This window comes from Drosophila rhopaloa, unplaced genomic scaffold, assembly GCF_018152115.1.
Source record: "Drosophila rhopaloa isolate 14029-0021.01 unplaced genomic scaffold, ASM1815211v1 contig_2, whole genome shotgun sequence".
NCBI classification, from domain to species: Eukaryota; Metazoa; Arthropoda; class Insecta; order Diptera; family Drosophilidae; genus Drosophila; species Drosophila rhopaloa.
This window is the reverse complement of record NW_025335083.1, coordinates 25,595,306-25,616,135: the sequence shown is the minus strand read 5'-3', so window position 1 is coordinate 25,616,135 and position 20,830 is coordinate 25,595,306. Positions and strand designations below refer to the sequence as shown.

The following is a 20,830-nucleotide window of genomic DNA, read 5'->3' as shown; positions in this document are numbered from 1 at the left end:
TGATATTCCAAAAGGACGACCTAGCCATTCTGTCAGATGACCCGATTTCAATCGCGAATAACTACGGGCGTGATTAGCCGATTGATTACTCCCCATTAATTTCATCCTTAGCGGAATCATTCAGAATAATTCCAAATCTTGTCAATGAAATTCAAATACCAAAGTTAAAAGCAAAGTTTACCAATCAATAATTGAAGTTGAGCCCCAATAAGGATAAAGCTTTTTGAGTAATGGAAATTATTTCTATCAAAGATTTAACAGTTAAAGTAAATCATCGAAATAGGATTATATCAATCAAGACTTTATTTACGAATCATTGTTGAGAAATTTCAGTTTGTATTGAACTCTGTTTGCTACCTCGCTTTTTCCCCTCCATAAACCAGCAAGTTAAGATCCAATTATTGTGGCATCATCCGGAAGAACCCAAAGAAAACTCTTTTAACAAAAGGGCCAACTAAAAGAAGCTCCGCAAAAAGGACTCGTTGAAATCGCGAACGAATTCAAAATACCTAATTTTATTACGGGGCATCAGTGTGCTTTCAGCGAAAAATTTAATTTTCCAAATCACAAATTCTTTATTTGTTTCCCAGAGCCTGCCAATGTTTTGAGGGCAGGGTCCTGCGAAGGAATATAGCCGAAGGAGCCACTCGTGCTGGTTTCTGCAGGGCTGTTCCCATTGAATTGCTGCAATTGGACTCCTCAATGTGCACATCTTCTCTGGCCTGCTCGTCCTGGCCTGAATTCATCCGCTTTCGCCTGGTGTTTCTCGTCTCAAAAAGGAAGAGCAAACGAACGGAAGACAGAGGAACCGAGGAACCGAGGCCAGAGCCAGCGAAAGCCATGAAAAATACAGTAAACCCGCTTTATTTTCACATTTTATAAATTTTTCCTTCTCGTTGCTCTGTATCTTTGCCTTGTTTGTGGTCTGCCCAGTTTTCTGCAAGGCTCCTCTGGTGCATTCCTCTGTTGAAAGGTAAAAGCACCGACCGCTGTGCAGGTGGAAGAAGGGTTTTCGACTGACTGAAGCGAAAGGCACGCGATATAAACTCAGCAACCCAGCAGCCCAGCAGCCCGAAAATAGATATATATATTTTTGGGGGCATCTCAGCTTAGAAAGCAGCATGAGGAAAATAGCACAAGCGGCAGAGCGGAAACGGAAAAGAAAAATATTGTTTCAATTCAATTGAAGCTAAAATTGCATGATTGCAACCAAACCAGACGAAAGAGGAAACGAACGGTTGCCGAGGAGATGGCGCAATGTGCCAGTTTTCAATTTCCCTCCCTCTTTTTCACTTACATGGGCTACTAGAGTTTAAACAATAAACAGCAGAAAATACAATCCAAAGGACACTGAGTAGTCCTTGCTCAAGGGTTAATAGGTTTTCAATCTATAAAGGAATCGGCAGAGTTAGTGACATTAAATCTTCAATAGGGAAGTTTAATATTTCACATTAATTAATGCAATTGCTTTTTGTTGTTTGCTCTAAATTTATGCTGAGGCTAGGACTGCTTATCAATAGATGCTTAGACTTATAGACTAAAAGACCTGGCTCTCAAGTAATCTGCTACTTACGAGCCCGTGTATCTCTATAAGCTGCTTAGGCCTGGAGTCTGCAGTCCTGGATCGTTTGCAGAAAGTATTCCGGCTCCCTCGACGAAGTCCTGCAAGTTCCTTTGACAGCAAGGTGCTGGCCTAGACGTCATTCGGCGGATCTGGTCAACTCGGCTGTGCTGCCATCTCATAAACTCTTCATGAACATTCTGTGGGTCGGAGGGGGCGGCGCATAATAATGTTTGCATAGCTTTTGGGTTTTATTACTCGGCTGTGTAAATGCCAGCACAGCACCATGGTCCTGCTGGTCGTTACACTTTGCTGCAGTGCCCTTGTCTCTACACGCAGATAAAATCAGTCGAAAACTGGGTCCTAACAGCCACTTTCCCATCGAGCTAATCATAAAATAGATAATAAATGTGATGGCCGGTAATTCTGGAATAGTACAGAAAAAGCCCTTTAAAATGTTTAAATTAATATATATTAAAAACCATTAGATTAAGCTTTTCTTAGCCAATAATAAAGTTAAAAGGAAAGTAATTCCATTCTTTTAAGAAGATACACTAAAAAGCTAGAATAAATAGAATAAATTTAAATGCTAAAGTGGTACAGAAAAAGTCCTTTAAAATGTTAAAATTAATATATATTAATAACCATTAATTTAAGCTTATTTAGCAAATAATAAAGTTTAAAGGAAAGTAATTCAATTCTGTTAAGAAGGTGCACTAAAGAGCTAGTATAAATCCTTAAAGAACATTTTAAAATGAATACTAATTATTGCGCTTTTGTGATTGGGATTCAACTTGTGGTTAATGGCTGTTTCTCCCAGTGCATCGCTACCTTTCCTTGGCGCTTTCTCAGTCCCTCATCTTCTGGCGTGACAGCGACAAGCTATTCCTCTTCCGCCCTCCGAAGTCATTTACATGTTTCAGTCGGCTACCATCTTATCTTGGGGCGGCTGTCTGGACGAGTTCTGGACGTCTTGGCCACTTTATGTTTTGCTTTTGTGCATTTTTGAGTTAATATGCTTAGCAGCACATTTTGTTGTCCCCGACGACATCGTCTTCTTGGCCGAGAAACGGCTGAAAAAAGTTGGATGGGAAAAGGGACATTTCTCTGGAAGCTTATCTGGTCGTGCTTGTCGAAATTCTTGGGGCCCGACTTTCGCTTTAAGAACTTGTACTCTTTCTTGTTCTTTGGGCCATTTTTCTTGGCCATCTTTTGTTTTAGTTGGCTGCTTTGTTCGGCTTTGAAGTTTGCTGACTGGTCTTTAAGGACATTGGAAATTGCGGTCAGGACAATTAATTTCCGGTTGAAGAAACTTTGCTTCAGTTTTTTGGCAGCCACTCGATCCAACCTCTTCCCTCCTCGGTTGCCATTTTAGGTGGGCATTATTATTGAGCGTAAAGGCAAAGCAAAACTTTCATCTTGCCCGACTCTAATCGACCTTGTTCTAGTCCCCCCGCCTTTCCTTTTCTTATTTGCTAAATAAATTTATCCTATCATGGGGACAATGAAACTTTCGGGCAGAATCTACACTTCTAAGACTTTTTACTCTGAAAGCTAGGAAACGGGACCCCAAGACCGCTAACAACACCTATGCTTTCCACATCGACTGGCATAAGTTAAAAATCACTTACGTTCGTTGCGGCCCACGTTGCGTATGCTTAACAAGGTGCCATCAGGTTTTCATACACACGTGGGTCAACTTTAATCCACTGGAAAACTCCATCTTTTTTCAGAAAACTTATATTTACATTTAAGATTTATCTTGCATGTAAATAGGCAAACATATTTTTATCACCAAAAACTTAAGAAGCATTTAGGCAGCTTTACTACACTTGAAATTCAAAGTAAGTATAATTTAGTAATTTGTATAAGTACTCTTTCAACAGAAAGAGACATGAGACTGCTCTTGAAATTAAATAGACAAATATAAATATTCTGCTTGTATGTACGCAAAGTCTTACTAATTTTGTAGAGTAGGTTAAGTAAAAGAATAGCAATACAAATTGTATTACTTGAAAACCATATTTTAAAGTTTCTCTCCGTGTGCGTGTAAAAAGTAAAAAAATGTCACCCTTCCATGTATTTAGCAGTCTAACGAACGCATTCACCACCACGGCCCCACTATTTACCATACAATGACAGCAGGCTGGATCCTGGGGGAAGGACTCGGCCCCAAGTGCCAGTGTCCGTGTCCGAGGATATGCCTCTATCAGGACTACGGAGACTGCTCATTAAAATTTCAGCTCACGTGCACAATCTGCACTTAGAGGACCCTTCGAGGTTTGAATTTTTCACATTTTCGCCAACTCTCGAGATGATTTTTTGTTCGTCGCCAGTGTTTCGCTTTCTGCCTCCTGGCCACTGTCTACCGTTGAGCACAGCAAACTAGTCGTATACTTAATACGTATACGTGTTTTTCTGCTCCTATGTTCTATGCCCCGTTATGCACGCACTTCCGTGTTCGCATGTATGTGTGAAGGCTCAAACAAACAAGCATTGTTAACGGTAAGGATGTTATTTGTAGTGTCCCCAACACAATATGGCCGCAAATATGCTGGCTCCTTGATGGCGAAATGCTCCAGTAGCTTTTGAAAATCGGTCTCACCATTGCAATGCATTGTGGAGTTTCAGTAGAAGTGTTTCCAGTTTAATAACCATATTTTAAATATTCTCGATTTGAGAAGATCTAGTCCTGGTTTTATGACGCATTACCCAAGAGAGTCCCTTTCTGCCATGATTACCGGAAAAAACCGTAAATTCTCTGAGTGTACTGGGCACAAGGACGAAACAAAACAAATTTGAACTGTAAAAAAATGGATGCCCCTTCCTTGGGAAGCTGCCGCAGGTGCCTCTCTTAGTTGGTGGGTGGGTTCCAACTTGACATGTCATCAAAAACACATTAAATGCGTTTTTTACGAGCTCGTTTATCCAAACTGTCGTCCACCTGTTAAGTTCAGCGAGGGGGTCGGAAAATTGAGGCGGGGGCGGGGGAAACCGCCGGCGGGACTACGACCGGAAATTGCCGTTGCGTGGTAATTGAAAACTTTTTTTTGTTTCTGCCCCGTGAGCCTGTGCTGCTGTTGGCAACAAAGTGGCATTTCTGTAAATTAGTTATATAATTTTTGTGCTCGCCACAAACAACAGCATCAGCACAAAAAGTTGCAGCAAATTTGACAAGTTTTTACTGTTTCTCCAGCGATCCCGAATCGGATTTTGTATGGTGCGGCCAGCAATGATTTATATTTGTTTCATTTGCCACTGCCAAATGCATTGGTTTCCGCAGGAACAGATAGAATGGATGTTAACTTTAACCAAGACTTGGTTAGGAAAGCTATATTAGAAAAGAAATTAGTTGCATTTAACAACATAGAAAGTATGTATCGCACGCTAACTAAAACTCCTAACTAAAATCAGCTGCTTAAACCTATTAAATAACATTCAGACTACTGACTTGATGCTATAGTTTGTTTGTACCTTTGGTGAGCAGAATTATCTTGAGGGGCAGAAGTCTGCCCATTAATTCGTCTTCTCAACTTGGCTTTCTTAGAGGTAGACGAGTCCTGGTCGCTGCCTTCCTGTTATCTTGTGGCCAACTCGTTCCTACTGCCTGCCGCAAACTACTGCTTAAATAGGAGCCGTGTCGCAGTCTGAGTCGACTTAATTAAGATAAATGTTCAGTAGCAATTAACGTCTCAGATTTAAATGAACTTGTCCGCCATGTGTGGCATGGCTTGTGAGTGTGTGTGGTCGTTCCAGGATGCCGCGTTGACACTTGAGTCATTAAAAGTGGCAGAAATAGGGGAAAGAAGGCACTATTCGGACAAAAAAAACTCGGCAATTTTACCCCTGTCTGCCAATAGTTATTGTGTAAAAATTCACGCCTACTTCGATCGAACCAGTCTCCTGCCGGAGTCCTTCCCCATTTTCCCCCAAAGTTGCGCAGTCGGAAACTTTGTCCTTCATGCTCCATATAGCCGCACTCATTAACTTTCCTAATTGAAACTATTAGCGCTTTGCGGAGAGGGGGGAGTCAGTTAGTTAGGCTTCACCTCCCCCCACTCGCCATCTATTTTTATTGTAATTTTGCATAACTTTAAAGTCAAATGCGATTAAGCCCAAGTTGCAGTCGAGGATTAGGTTATCTCTCAAACGTGTGCAATGGAATTATGAGTTGCCTGACAAGCTTGCTAAGTACATGACTAAGGGATCAGAGGGCGGAGTTCATGTGGTCATGTGCAGTGCCAGTGATAACTCAATTTGCGCCATTGTGCAAGTCGTCGGAATAGTGAGGTTTCCTTTCCGTCAAAATTAAACTAAAGACTTAGACAAAGCTTAAGAAAAATCTTTAATTATCTCAGATATTTTAGTTGCATGTAAAAAAGGGTTTCACGCAGAAATCAAAATTGAACTAAAGTCTTAGACAAAGCTTAAGAAAAGTCTCTAATTATATCACATTAGTTGCATGTAAAAAAGGGTTTCCCGCATAAATCTGAAGAGATTAAAAATCAGTTGAAAAAATATATTTGGAATGAGGAAATATCATTTCTATTTTCCAAAACAAAACTTTTGTAAATGATTTTAAATTAGTGGTGCAACAAGAACTTCTCAACCTATTAAATGGTGTTCCTGAGTATTATTTATGACTAATATGAAGCTCTTTAGAATCCAGCAGGCTACTGTTCTAAAAAACACTATTGTTTGCATATGACCACGAGTGCTGAGGACGTGTGTGCACTTATGCCATCAACCTGGATGAAGGGCTGCCCTCGGAGACCCAACTAATTAGTGCCATGCCAAGTTGGCCCACACGAGGACGCAGCTGCTCGATGTTTAAGCCTCGAGCGTTTGCACAAAACTAAAACAATGCAGCGAGCCAAGGAGCGAAGGAGTTTGCGAAACTTTGGCCAAATGTTTGCCTCCCATCTGTGGACATTATTCAGAAATGCATGAAATTGCTAAACTTGCACCGGAACGACACTCCTCGGAGGGCATTTGGGCATTGGCCATCGAAGCAGGCTCCTCGGAAGCCGTCACCTCCATGGGAAACTGGCATCTCCATCTCTCATATGGAAATCGATGGACGGCGGACAGCGCGCATAATTGCATGAATAATTCAGCGTGCATGGCCGTAAACAGCGACACGGTCGACACGTATTACCCGTTCGCTTGACCGTCAATTGCCCATCAGACTGCCCCCTTTCCCCTTTTCCCCTCCCCCCCTGTTCCTTGCAACCCGCAAGTGTCGGAGGAGCTGGGCACAAAGTGCTAAAAATCAATGAGCCACTTGTCACGGACATCGGCGAGCCAGTTGACAACGTTCTGGGACAGGGCAATGAGCACGTGCGCGACATCGATTGGAGTGCACGTAGAGAAATTATATGGTTTTATGAATAAAAGAAGGATTTTTCATCTTCACGTTGAGCAAGAACCGGGATATTATATCAATATATCCGAAAATGTAAAAAATATGTGTTGTAAAAAACTATTTGATATTATAACATAACAGATCCATGGTTTTAATACACAAATGAAACTTTCGGGCAGAATCTACACTACTAAGTCTGAGTAAAAGTGGGCTAGAAAGCGGTACCCCAAGACCGCTAACAACATCTATGCTTTCCACACCGACTGGTATAAGTTAAAAATCACTTACGTTCGTTGCGGTCCACGCTGCGTATGCTTAACAAGGTGCCATCAGGTTTTCATTCACACGTGGGTCAACTTTAATGCACTGGGAAAGTCCTTTTCTTTCACAAAACTTATAGTTATATTTAAGATTTATCTTGAAACTAAATAGGCAAACACATTTTTATCACCAGAAACTTAAGAAGCATTTAGGCAGCTTTACTACACTTGAAATACAAGGTAAGTATGATTTAGTAATTTGTATAAGTACTCTTTTAATAAATAGTCAAATATGATATTACAATATTACAGATCCAAAGTTTTAATATACAAATAAAGTATTTAATCTGATATAAAAGTAAAATAATATGATTTTTCTTAAAAGTTGCCAAAACTATTGCCTGGTTCTTTTAACCATAGACAGATGTTGTATACCCCAGTCGTTTATATATTTTTTTCATATCAATATTATATGAATACTACAGTATATATATATTTGCTCTGTTTTTTTATCCGTGTAAAGGCATTTTCGACACGAGGGCGGGGGTGGCCCCCAAGTATCACGCAATTAATGACAGGACATATTGCCATTAACCTACAAGACCTCGGTGCGGTTTGTATGTAGGTGTGCAGAAGGGCTGTACACAAGTAATTTGCAAATAAGTGAAGTCAACTTGTCAAAATCGAATTCCGCAAAATGTCCCTGCAAACACAAACAGAGCAGAAGGGTCGGGTGTATCACTTGCTCACCCAATTCAATATGCAGAGCATGTTACGAGCTACGAAATGTACTGTCAAAAGTGTCTCCTGGCCAACAAGCTCTTGGCCAACACCGAAACAATGCCTCGGAACTGGAACTTTTAAGGAGGTGGAGCCGATGGCATTTTCAGCCTTTCCGCCCGAGCATTATTCTATTTCCAGACCAAGCGGAACGTAAATTAGGAATGCGATTTTAATGGTGAAGTACTGGACGCCCAGAAGGAAGTTCTTTTGTGCAACAGCCACAGGGGGGAACCCTATATACATCTATCCAACTGCCGGTACATCTAAACCCCATCTATCTGTCTGATTTCATTTATGCAAAGGTAGCATTTTTTACATCCTGCCCACTGTTCGAAAGGATGTGGAAGGACTGGCAAAAAGGATGGGCACCGAGAAGGCAGTTTACTGCCGGGACAGCTGGTCAAAATTAACAAGTTCCAGCGCATGTCCCTGACTTCTCCATTTCTCAGGCCCCCGTATTTGTGTATGTTTGGGAGCATAAGCAATTTGTTGCAAACTTTTCTGTTGCTGGCTTTTGTTGAGCCCCTCTCCCTGATCCCTCCTCTCCTCCTGGTCCTTCAACTCGGTCCAGAGCCTCCGTAGAACTCTGGTGCGTGTCCGAGGCTAGCTACACTTATAAAAATTCTATAACTCTAGATATTAGTTCACAAAATTAATTAAGAAGTTATTTTGACAAAGGCTTCAATGTAAATATAACTGGGCATTTAAGTATAAAATGTAACCAATCGTAAAGTTATAAATTTATATATGGAAATATAAGAAATGTATTAAAATGCATGTATAAAATATTTCATAAAAATATTTACTTGTTGAATAATGAAAGCTCTTCCTTGGCTTTTTTTTTTACAATACAAAATGAATGTCTCCATAAATAACTCACAGTTAATGTATATAACTTGGCTTAATTTCCTAATCTATTTTTAAACGCATACCCATATTTTTAGACCTGCAGATACTGGCGATGTGAAAAGCGGTGGGGATTTTGGGCGCACATCCACTTCCGTGTTTTTGGGTCCGTTTGCGTTGCTGGCAGAAAACTTTTAAAAGATCTTAAATTTCTGTTGTTTTGTAAAATTGATGAAGTAATTTGTTTGGTGATTGCACAAACTTTGCGTGTCAATATTTTTGAAAAACAGCAAAGTTGGCCAAACTTTGCGAGCACACACACACAAAAACACAGCTGTGTCCTCATCCGACCATTGGTCGTCCTGTGGGATTGGACAAGGACACGCCCACTGGAAGTGGGCGGAGGTGGGGCAGATGGACTGGTCAAAGACGAGTCTGTCTGGCCAATAAGCCGTTTGCATTTTTAATGACTAGAAATTGTGCAAAGTGCCTCAACTCGTTTCGAAAGGACTGCTGCCTTTCGCAAGAGGAGTAGCACAACAAGCCAGAGAGACAATCGAGAATATTTGATTTGTGTTATGCTTTTATCGCCCTCGCACCCTTGACCCCGTATATCTACGAAATGTGAGTGAAGCTTTGACAACTTAAACGCGTCCAATTGAGGATTGAAAGACTTAATTTGCAATTCCCAGGCGCTTCGAATGTCGACCGATAGGATTCACCAACTCACTTTTATAGAAAGGACTTTAGTTTATCAGAGCCTACTATTTCAAATTCAATATTTTTAATACTGCAACTGAACAAACATCCTGAGGGATAGATATATTCACCTTAAGGGAATATATTAGTGCTTTGATTATCATATTATATAAGTTAGATGAATTTTTTAAACCTTTTTTATTCGATTTTAGTGGGCTCAGGGTGGCATATTTTAATATTATTGTGACATTTAGCTTAAAGGTAGTAATAATATACAATTAAATCTTCAAAATGGGTAATTAATTTTGAATTAAAACAAATAGCTGGCGTACAAATTAATTAGACGTAGAACCTCATCCGGACTGCGTTCTGCATCCTGCGGCCTGCCGCCTTGATCCTGCCTCGCCATGGTCTCTATTTCTATGACCAGCAGGCAACTTGTGTTGGGGCAATGGCAATGTAAGCCAACAAAGCCAAAAATCCAAGTAGCTCCACCGGCACCTTGACAGAAAAACAAACTAATTTCCAACTTTGTGGTGCGCCGAGCTGCTCCAGGGAAAGCAGGGCATCGGTGGAGAGGGGGGGTGTGGCAGCCAAAGCTACCAGTTGAGCTACACTGAAAAAAAGTAGTTAATTTCGAATAAATGATAAGGACTTCCCCAAAAAGAGTTTTAAAGTTAACTTTATGGGTAGTTTTTGAGTCAAGAAAGACAACTGCGTTTGGTTAAGTCGCATATGAAATATGTAAAAATCCAATTGATATCAAAGTTTCTCTTTGTGTAGCTTCGGTTTTGGTCCTGGCCATTGATGTCTGGTTAATCGCACAGCACACTGCTTGTCACGGAGCAAGGACGAAAGGGGCTGGGATTCAGGATTCAGGATGCAGGATGCAACTGGGGAATGGTGGCGAGAAGAAGGCAAAAGTTCAGCTGGAAGAAAAATAGTTGTGGCTGTCGATAATGCGGGAGAAGGGTGGCGAATTCTGCTGGATTTTATGTAGTTTGGTTGGTTCTGTTTACTCTCGAATAGTTATAGAAATGTTATTGTGCGCAATGCAAATAGACTTGAGCTCAGGAACCGGGGATCAACACCCAACGGACCGGAGGCGAAGACTTCCCCTTTAAGCACTGATATAACATAAAGTGCGAACCCGGCAGAAAGTCAGATCTTTATAGAGCTGCAATGCGATTAGATTCATTCCATCCACTTGGAGCTATCGTTTCCGGCTGGGATGAGACAAGTGCCGGCACTTGAGTGTATTTTTATTAAGTATTTATCAAGGAAATCAATATGTCGCCTAACCGATTGCCCATCCCGTCCATACGTCCATTTCTATCTGCCTACTTCTCTTGGCTTCCGCTCATATCAGGCATATGAAATCGAGAGCATTCACTTCCGCCCATTTATCCGCCCCACACTCCCCACCCCCCCCCTTCCCCCCACGGACACAATTGAAATTGAATAAAATGACTTTTCAAATTATTTGCGATAGAGAAAGAGACAGGAACGGCAGGCACATGGTGGTGCCAGAAGTGCTTATCTATGGGAAAATGTTAACTGTATGAAAGCCATAAACTGTAGATATGCAAAGCTCCCGCCATTCCAGCGGAAGAAGGCTGAGAATACGTAAAAACAAATAACAATTTTGCGCTCAAAATAGAACACAAACAACACAAAAGGCAAAAGGGATGGGTTTTTTTTGTGTCGGAGGGAAGGTGGTTTTCGGCGGAGCCCACAGCCAATCCCATTCACATATCTTGGAGGAGGTTGTCCAGGGGGTAGTGAGCATAAGAAGGCAGCCAAGTATCGATTTATGCATATTAAATTACACGCACTGCCTTTACAGATCTCGCTCGAGTTCGTATGCGAACACTGAAAGAAAATAGTTGTTAATTTATTACTAGTACAGATATATAAATTTATTCTTATTTAAGATTTTACATTCAAAAACTGAGAAAGATATCCTTTATTTTTATTAACCACTTGACAAGTAACCCATATAAGATCAATGTTTTTAGTCATATTATTTTTCTGTGCATTACTTATCCGCCCAGTGGTCCGCCGGAAATTCGTCTGATTTATGATTTCACTTGCAAAAAATGAGAAAAGGCTGTAAAGTCCAGAAGATTTCCTTGGTTTTTTGTTAACCCTGCCTAGTAACCCATTTTATTAGTCATATTATTTCTCCGTGTGTATTTCTTAGCCCGGTGCTCCGCCAGAGCAATTTATATTTCCTTATTGGCCTGTGCGTGTGTATTTCTGACATCTCAGTTGAATCGCCTCTGCCTCGCCCCCTTTTTCCGCCATTATTACCATTGGGATTCCACACTAGCGCCCAATTTATAAACGTTTGGCTGTTTGCCTTATCTCCGGGTTGTTCCTGCTCCGGGACCCATCTTCGTTTCCATTGGCAGGACACTTGGAGAAAAAACGCTGGGCCGGAGATGCGACGGCGAGGATAAGGACAAGGAATGCCCCGGCCGAGGCAGAAATTTATTTCAAATTGAAAATTCTTCTCCCCGACGGAAAAATCCATTTATGGCCTCTCAGTGAGCCAGCTTTCCTCCCTGCCCCTTGCCCCCTGTCCCTCGATCCGAATTCCATGCCGCGAAGTGCATATTTTAGAGGAACTTACAGGCGGAATTACTTTCCTCCGCGGAGAGCGGGGGGAATCGGGAATCGGGAAACTATCCAGGCAATCAGAAGTTGACTTTGTAGCATAAGCGGCGGTCATAACTCACGCAATCCCCGCCAGCATATGGAAACGAGGAAGCCGCAAGGGGCGACTCGGAAAACGTTCAATTTTCAATGAGCACTTTTCGCTGCAAAGTGGGTGGAGATGGAGGAGATGGAGCTGGGTGGCGACAGGGGGAGTTCCAGCTCTGCAATATTAATGCCCACCAGGAGCAACGCCCAGAACGTTAAGAGTGTCAAACCAGCGACTGACCAGCGGAGACTTCCCAGATGGGGACGTTCGGGTCACTCGCATCGCACTCTTAATTATTCTGGTCACATCTGTTATGTAAACTGCGACCGGGCCATAAAAGTCGCCTTCCGAAGAATGGTGGAGGCGGCGCCGCCCGACGACATAAGCCCAAAAGACAATGCCCGAAACTTTGAATCGGGGATGACCTTCTGCCCCTCGTGCCCTGCAAAAATTAAAAACGAGAGCCACGCACTTGGGTTGCGAAATGGGAACGGAGGAGGAGGAGAAGGGAGCCGGAACCTGTTCGGGCTTTTCCATGTCCGTGGCCTGAAGGCAGAGAACTCGGGACCCATAAATAAGCAGGCTCTTGTCCTGGAGCTCCAAAAGGCAGAGCCTTAATTTTTAAAGTACTCCCCTTTCCAAAATAACACCTTTTTATGCTGGACGAGTACGTGGCCACGGTGGAAACCATTTCGGAAGACAGAATTATCATTATCATAGAAAACCATTAAAATTGTTTATAAAACTAGGTTACAAACAATATTTCGTATAATAATAATTGTATGATAAACATAATAGGGACAAACAATTTAAACATTATTCGCTTAAAAAGTAATTAAATTAATATTTCTACGCAAATAAAACTAACAAAAAAAATGGAGAATACTTTTTAAAAGTAAGTAACTACTTTGTCCCAATTACAAGTAAATTTTAAGAACACTTATCCCATTTTTTAATTGAAGAAGAAAATATATTTATTTTATCAAACAAATATCAATTGGTTCATACATACTTATGTTGCCCAAGTTGACACCATAAAATATAATTATTCTGTTATAATTTACTTGACCATTTTAATTGCAGATTAATTAAAGGTTTAAAAATATTTATTTAAACAACTGATATTTCTTGCAGAAAATAAATTAAGATTTATTTATTTGCATTGCCTTGTTTTATTATAATAGAAAATATTTAACAAGTATACCCCATGGTAATACTATGGTATCATCTTTTGGGATATAATTGTAAAGTTTTAGAGCCACTGCCCTATGCACCTCTGGGCAACTCAGGTAGCCATACCTACGCTGACACCTTTTCCGGTTACTTTCCTTGGGGCGTCGGCCATCAACTTTTTTGCATTATGCTTGATCCGCTGTTTCATCATTCGCTGCCTCTTCTTAAATACCCACCCAACCATTTTTTGGCCGGGACACTTGCCTTGGGTCACCCCAAACCGTATTTTTAATTAATGTTTAGAGCAATTTGAGGACCTTGTCCTCTGGCAGCTGCTCCTCTCAGTTTTCCCCTTGTTATCGGGATTTGTTTATCAGGAACCCTTTGGGTCGTCACCAGGTAGCCCTTGGGTTATTAAGAGATTCATAAAAAGAGTACCAAGGGGCCAACGACCAAAGTGCTAGAATGGAATAGAGCGACAATAACAACCTGTTTTGCACTTGGCAACGGAAGCCGTTTCGCTGGAAAAGTGCGCGCCTTTCGTGGCGGTCAATGAAACCAATTAACTGTACTCGAAGTGGACTTGACCAAGTAGGTCTGCTGCATTCATCCGTGGCATCGAGTACTCCGGTCTCGGCCCCTTTACTTGGTAAGAGCAAAACCGCAAGGGTCCGACAGATGGCATATCAATTACCTGCGGTCGCTTGCTCGCTTTCTAGAAACAGAGCTGAAAACCAAATGGGTTCTTGGAGAGGCCAACTAATTGCAGTATAAGAGCTTCCTGGAGCCACAGAAACTCGTTTTGCAAAGACGAGACCACAACAAAAACAGATAACACGGAGAACAGAAAACATACACGGTGTAAATAAGCTGTGCCTTGGCAGCAAATGCAATACATTTTAAGGAGATGTGGTTTCACAAAATGTACATATATTTACTTAGATGGTTAACCATGGATTTGTCGATAGATAGACCAGCTTGAATCGTCGATAGATCATCGTCTACTTCAACTTCTTCTTGGGGCGCAGGTTGTTGGTGTGTCCGCACTTCTTCTTGCGGCAGTTGGTGGCACGAGGATGCAGACGAGCGTAGCACTTGCGGCAGATCATCTTGTCGCAGTTGTACTTCTGGGCGAGGATCCTCAGAGAGGGCTCGATGATACCACCACGCAGGCGGAGCACCAGATGAAGGGTCGACTCCTTCTGGATGTTGTAGTCCGACAGGGTGCGGCCATCCTCCAGCTGCTTGCCGGCGAAGATCAGACGCTGCTGATCTGGGGGAATGCCCTCCTTGTCCTGGATCTTGGCCTTCACATTCTCGATGGTGTCCGAAGGCTCCACCTCCAAGGTGATGGTCTTGCCGGTGAGGGTTTTCACGAAAATTTGCATGGTGGCGGCTTCGCTAAAAAAGTATAAAATCAAATCAATCCCAATTCAGAGGGTTTACCTAGAAAACTTGTGGCTTCCAAAAAGCGGGCGGGGATTCGAGGTTAGGTCCGACCTGCTGGCAAGTTTCCGCTCAAAGAAACCGCTTCACAGGTCGCTTGGGCCGATTTTTCGCATTTCCCAGCTTACAAACATTTCACTGAATTTAAAGCACTTGACTTTCTTCCACGCTTTCGGGTTTTTTCGTTTATTTTTGCAATATTTTTAACAACTCACCAGAAGAAACGTGCAACCAAATGCTATTCACAAGAGAAAAGAAGGTGTGACCGCCGCAGGGCACTGGAAATATACCATCCTGCTATTAAAATAAATACCAAAATTTATTTTTAAATATTTTTAAGTATTTAGTCATACATACATATTAAAAAATATATCTCCAATATATTAATATTAAATATTTGTTGATTTGTTGCTTAGAAATATTGACTTGTTATTAAAAATGCTTTGTTTTAGACATGAAAACTTGGACATAGGATCCGCGGGGGAAATAAATATGTAAGGTATGGAAGTTGATTGAAAAAATTACCTATATAAATAAATTAAAATTTATTTGGGTATTCTTTTTTTTGAGATACAAAAGCTCACAAGTTATATATTCCATAAGCTATAAAAACACTGTAAGTTGCATATAAATGTGTTTGAAGCTAGTTGAATTGTTTAAATGAAGTACCGAAAATATGATGTTTCATACAGTTCATATAAATTGCTAACATGTTTTAAGAAGTAGTTCCAAACTAATATATACTTTTAGTGGAAAACGAGTAAGTGTAAAAAGTGTATTTGAATTAGCCGGATGGTATTTCCTTCTTACCCAGTCAGGGTCCTACTGTTTTCAACATTTGGGCAACTGGAGCACAAGTTGTGCGGAAAAAGGGATAAAAAGGGAAAAACGTGGATTCCTTTAAAAACTGAGCATGTCGAAAGCAGGAGAAGCTCAGCCCGCGGCTGAGGGAGCGGTAAGCATCCGGGAAACCCCTAGATTATGGCCCCGACCTCATATTAATGCCGACCTGGTTCTCGGTTTTTTTTTTTCTAGGTGGTTGCTGGCAACGGGAACGCTGAGCTGGCCCAAAATGAAGGTCAAAATCAGGAACAGGCGCAGCAGCCCCCCCAAAATCAGCCCACCCGCATGGAGTCCTTCTTTGCGATGACCAAGTCCCTGATCCTGCGCGCCCTAATCATCTACTTTGTGAGCTCCTTTTTCCGACGACCTGCTCCCGATGCCGCCACCCAGGACAAGAGTGTGGCGAATGCCGGTCCTAAGATCACGGCCTGGAATTACTTTGAAAACGGCACGGACTTTGACCTGCACGTGTGGCTATCGGATCACCCCGATGTGGTCAACTTTCAGCAGAAGGCGAATCTTCTCTGGCTGCAGGAGGACCTCACCTATGGTGACTGGACATCGGGCGTTAATGGCGACAGCATCTTTACACACAGTTTGAAGCTGAAGACCAGCCAGCACCTGATGAACAACGGCAGTGTGTACCTGCATGCTTTCGTCACCCGTTCGGGGATGAGTCCTGATCCTCAGTCGCCCAACTATGCGACCAATGGCCACATGGGCCACCAGCAGCATCAGTTGAACAAGTTCAAGAAGCTGAAAGTTAACCGCAACTACAATCTGCTGGCCAGCGAAAAGGAGAAGCTGGAGCACGAGCTGAAGCATGCGAATCTCAAGGACACCATTGTGTCCCACTGGCATCCCAATCTCACTATCAATCTGGTGGTGGATCAAACCAACTGGGCACAGGGTTCAGTGCCACCTCCTCTCGATGAGTACGTCAAGTTCGTGGACGGAGGAAAGACCTATCTGCCCATTGTGTTTGTCAACGATTATTGGAACCTGCAGCGGGAGTACCAGCCCATCAATGAGACCACTCCCGAACTGGAACTCCATCTGACTTTCCAGCCACTGGGCATGTTCAAGTGGCAGCTGTATGCCGCCAAGCAGATGAAGAACAAGTGGGCTGGCAATATGCTGGGTGAGCTGATGGCTGCCAGTCAGCCGGAGGAGAGCGATGAGGACCAGGATTCGCTGAAGGAGACGCTGCTGGATACCAATATCTACCTGCTGGGCATCACAGTGGCCGTTTCCATACTTCACTCGGTGTTCGAACTGCTGGCTTTTAAGAATGACATCCAGTTCTGGAACAATCGTAAATCCCTGGAGGGTCTCTCAGTGAGATCCGTGTTCTTTGGAGTCTTCCAATCGCTGATTATCCTGCTGTACGTGTTGGACAACGAGACCAACTTCATGATTCGCATTTCCTGTGTCGTGGGCCTTGGCATCGAGGTTTGGAAGATCCACAAGGTGGTGGACATTAACTATGACCACGATCAGAAGATCCTGGGCGTGCTGCCGCGCATCAGTTTCCAGGATAAGGGCTCCTATTCGGAGAGCTCCACCAAAGACTACGATAAGCTGGCCTTCAAGTACCTGGGCTGGGCCTGCTTCCCGCTGCTGGTGGCCTACTTTGTCTACTCCCTGATCTACAACGAGCACAAGGGCTGGTACTCGTTTGTGCTCAACATGCTCTACGGCTACCTGCTGACCTTTGGCTTCATCCTGATGACGCCCCAGCTGTTCATCAACTACAAGCTCAAGTCGGTGGCCCACATGCCGTGGCGTATGATGACCTACAAGTTCCTCAACACCTTCATCGATGACATCTTTGCGTTTGTTATTAAGATGCCCACCATGTACCGGCTGGGTTGCTTCCGGGACGACATCATCTTCTTTGTGTTCCTCTACCAGCGCTGGCAATACCGCGTCGATCTCAAGCGCGTGAACGAGTTCGGCTTCTCCGGCGAGATGGAGCAGCAGAGTGCCGCCAAGAAATTGGAAGGACAGACTGCGAATGGAGCCATCGAAGCTCCTGAAAGCCATCGAAGCTCCAAAAAGACAGCCGCACAAAAGAAACAGGACTAGAGGGGGCTTAGGACTAGTAGCCACATTTAGGCATTAGCGGTAGAAGACAATGCTATACCCATATACTCCACTCCACTCCCCAATATGTAGGTAATCACTCTCCAGTATACATAGTCAAGTAACCCCGATAGCATCAATCTTAGGGCTAATTGTATGTACGTATGTTTGTGTTTTGTTTTTTCGTGCCTCCGCGCTTCTTTCTGCAGCGTTGGAAGATCAAATAAATTAAGTGTGAGATGAGCCATGTGCATGGTATTATCTAATCTTCAAACTGTTGAGTAATGGGGTGATCAGTGTTCCTAAAAAATGAGAGATAAGCTTGCTTATCGGGCGGTTTTGAGGGACGTGGCCAGATGGCTGAGATATAAACGGCCTCATTTCTGATGGATACAATTCTTGTATAAGATTTTCAACGGACATTTTAAATGAGGGATTAATTGAATAACTTTTCAATTCAGCTTTATTGGTTTTCTGCTTCAGCACAACTTCTCTTTCCGACTTAAGTGCTTTTGATTGGCTCTTCCTGTCAATTAAAACGTCTCCCATGATGTTGTAATTTCAAAAGACAATATTGAATCTAGGTACAGGTACGAAAATAAGTGGTTGCATACATATATTATGTTGAAAGTTGTACAGCACTTTGCTTGGGCAATTTTACAGCACTGAAAATAAACCGCGTAAAATTATGAATTCAAAAAGCAGTCGTTACAGAATTTCCATTGAAGAATCACAAAAATGGTGAATCGAAATGGTGTATATTCTAATAAGAATGATTACTGTAGCAGAAAAAGCACAAAAAGGGAAATAATTTGCATAATTATGTTTAGTTCTACCGAATATGGTTTTTTAAGTGGTGCAAAGGTAATATGTTTATTAAGAATAAACCAAGCCCAGTGTAATATGTAAAATTTGTAAACATTTTTTGAAAGTGTAATTTGAACCACGATAATTCGGAAGTGAAAACGGGATAGAATCACACCTACGAGTTGCCACTGGACTTGAGTGCGACTGGGGCATTGTATGGGGTCGCACCCAGGCATCGCCCACAAGAAGTCGGAAATGGAAGGTAACCAGCGATAAACACACGGACCGACTGGATTGCTGGAGTGCTGGAATCGAAAGAGCCACAATAACTGCAACAACAGCTCGATGCGTCGTAGGCTCAGCTATTTTTATTGGTTTGCCTTTGTGGCTCTCGGTCTCGGACTTCTGCTCCAATCGCAGCCAGAAAGCCAAAGCCAGGACTTGAAGCTCGGAGCTGGGCTTTGCGTGTTTTTGTAATATTTCTCAAAAGATAAGAATGCGACCGGACCGGGGCTGCTGCTGCTGTTACTGCTGCTGCTGCTGAAGTTTCTGTTGCCGAGGCACTTGGCTTGGCATTTAGGCAGCGACCACGACCAAGACGCGACGACATTCATAAAGAAATAAAATCGGACAAAACTCTTGTTATGCTCTTTTTACTGCACTAAGTGACAGTTTTACGAGGCAGCCAGCGAGTCGCGGGACTCTGTTGAGGTTGCCTCGCCGATTCCCCGATTCCCGATTCCATGGCTCTCTGGCTGTTTGGCTGTTTAGTTCTTTGGTCCCCAACTCCCATGCAATTCCATGTGGTCTAGCTCCCCAGCACAATGTGTGTGTGGAGCCGACCTTTTTCTATTCCCTGGGCACAGCAGAAACCCCTGAATATTCACACAGATTACGATCGAATGTGGAATCGGCGGGCTCTCTCGCTTAGATTTTTCCAGTGCTGTCAGGAATTCGTGGAATTCCTTCAGTCCCAGATTCGAATTTCCAGCCTAATAAGAATAAAGATGGCCAGCCAGCTAGCGACATCCGACAGACAGCATCTAGCAATCGTCTGCAGGCCAAATTTGAGGCCCAGACAGAAACTCATTCTCTGTTCATTCTACAGTAAGAAAAATGGGTAAAATCGATCATTACTGTTGAAGAACCACCACCAGTACTTTATACTTAATTTACTAAAAAGGTCTTACAGGTCACCTTTTGTTTATATGTGTAATATTTTTCAGCAACGGTATTGACCTCATCTGATGTTATATATTTCATTATGGCAATTTATATTTATATTTAATTACAGGGCTTATATAATATTTATATAATATAATTTAAAGGATTAATTATAAAAGGATTACGAAACAATGCTCTTATTTCCCTTAGTGTACACGTTTAGGGCACGCATGGAGGAGGAAGATTGGAAGCGGAGATGGAGACCGAGAGCTAGGTTCACACCAGCAACATCACCATCACCATCGCCAGAAACAACAAATTCAGAGGCAGCTCTCTGGGACAGCGAAGGGAAGTAAAACGCAGGTCCCAAACACAAAACACCAAACACCGAAATTCCAGAAAGCCAAAAAAAATGAGGCACCACCAGCAGCAGCAACAGCAAAAACAACAACGGCAAAGTAAACGACAACTAACCATAAGAAAAATGACCAGCGATAATTTTAATTTGAAACCAGTTTCTATGCTAAACAAAATTCTACCGCACTGGCCAAGAAAAGACGGTCCGATCGGAGCGATCCAGGGAAGTAGCCAAATAAAAGAGTCCACAGAGAGCGGGATTCTCTGAGACCGGGAGAACCAACCGAAGAGAGCGGCTAAAGAATTTCTTATCCCGAACCTGCGACATGGGAGTGAGGAGTGCTCCTCCTTCCAGTCCATGGATTCTAGTAGGACCGAGTGAGCACGACTGAGCACAGTAACAAATACAACTACTGCACGGAAAACAATGGGATTACTGATAGAGGATTGGAATGACGAGAGTGGAATATGGTAAGTACTTGCAAAAATTATAATATACATATCACCTAAAAAATAGATCCCATTCTTTGTGATTTCAATTTTAAATTAAACAAATTAACAAATCCTCTAAAATCAATATTATTGAGACTGTTTATCAATTACAATGTCTACATTTGTTTATCAATTACAATGTCTACAATGCTTTATAAAATATACATATAACCTCCCCTGCGTTATCATATGTACATATATATTGGTAATAAGTGACGTGTGTATTTGACCTGCGAATTACA

General features: G+C 42.4%; 2 protein-coding genes across 3 annotated transcripts; one reads left to right on the top strand and one right to left on the bottom strand.

Moving 5' to 3' along the window:
• Window positions 1-14,260: 14,260 nt before the first annotated feature.
• LOC108050701 (ubiquitin-60S ribosomal protein L40) lies at window positions 14,261-15,135 on the bottom strand. 2 transcript variants are annotated; one of them, XM_017132495.1, is made up of 2 exons: window positions 15,056-15,135; window positions 14,261-14,795 (listed from the first exon to the last, which is right to left on the bottom strand). In XM_017132495.1, exon 2 carries the CDS (start codon window positions 14,780-14,782, stop codon window positions 14,396-14,398), a length of 387 nt encoding a protein of 128 aa, XP_016987984.1. In that variant the 5' UTR covers window positions 14,783-14,795; window positions 15,056-15,135; the 3' UTR covers window positions 14,261-14,395. The 2 variants fall into 2 exon arrangements, with proteins under 2 accessions (XP_016987984.1, XP_016987985.1); XM_017132496.1 differs by having other exon boundaries at window positions 14,261-14,790; window positions 15,056-15,100.
• Window positions 15,136-15,654: 519 nt separating this feature from the next.
• On the top strand, window positions 15,655-18,011 carry LOC108050697 (cleft lip and palate transmembrane protein 1 homolog). Its single transcript, XM_017132490.2, has 2 exons — window positions 15,655-15,795; window positions 15,876-18,011. Exons 1-2 carry the CDS (start codon window positions 15,754-15,756, stop codon window positions 17,769-17,771), a joined length of 1,938 nt encoding a protein of 645 aa, XP_016987979.1. The 5' UTR covers window positions 15,655-15,753; the 3' UTR covers window positions 17,772-18,011.
• Window positions 18,012-20,830: the final 2,819 nt, after the last annotated feature.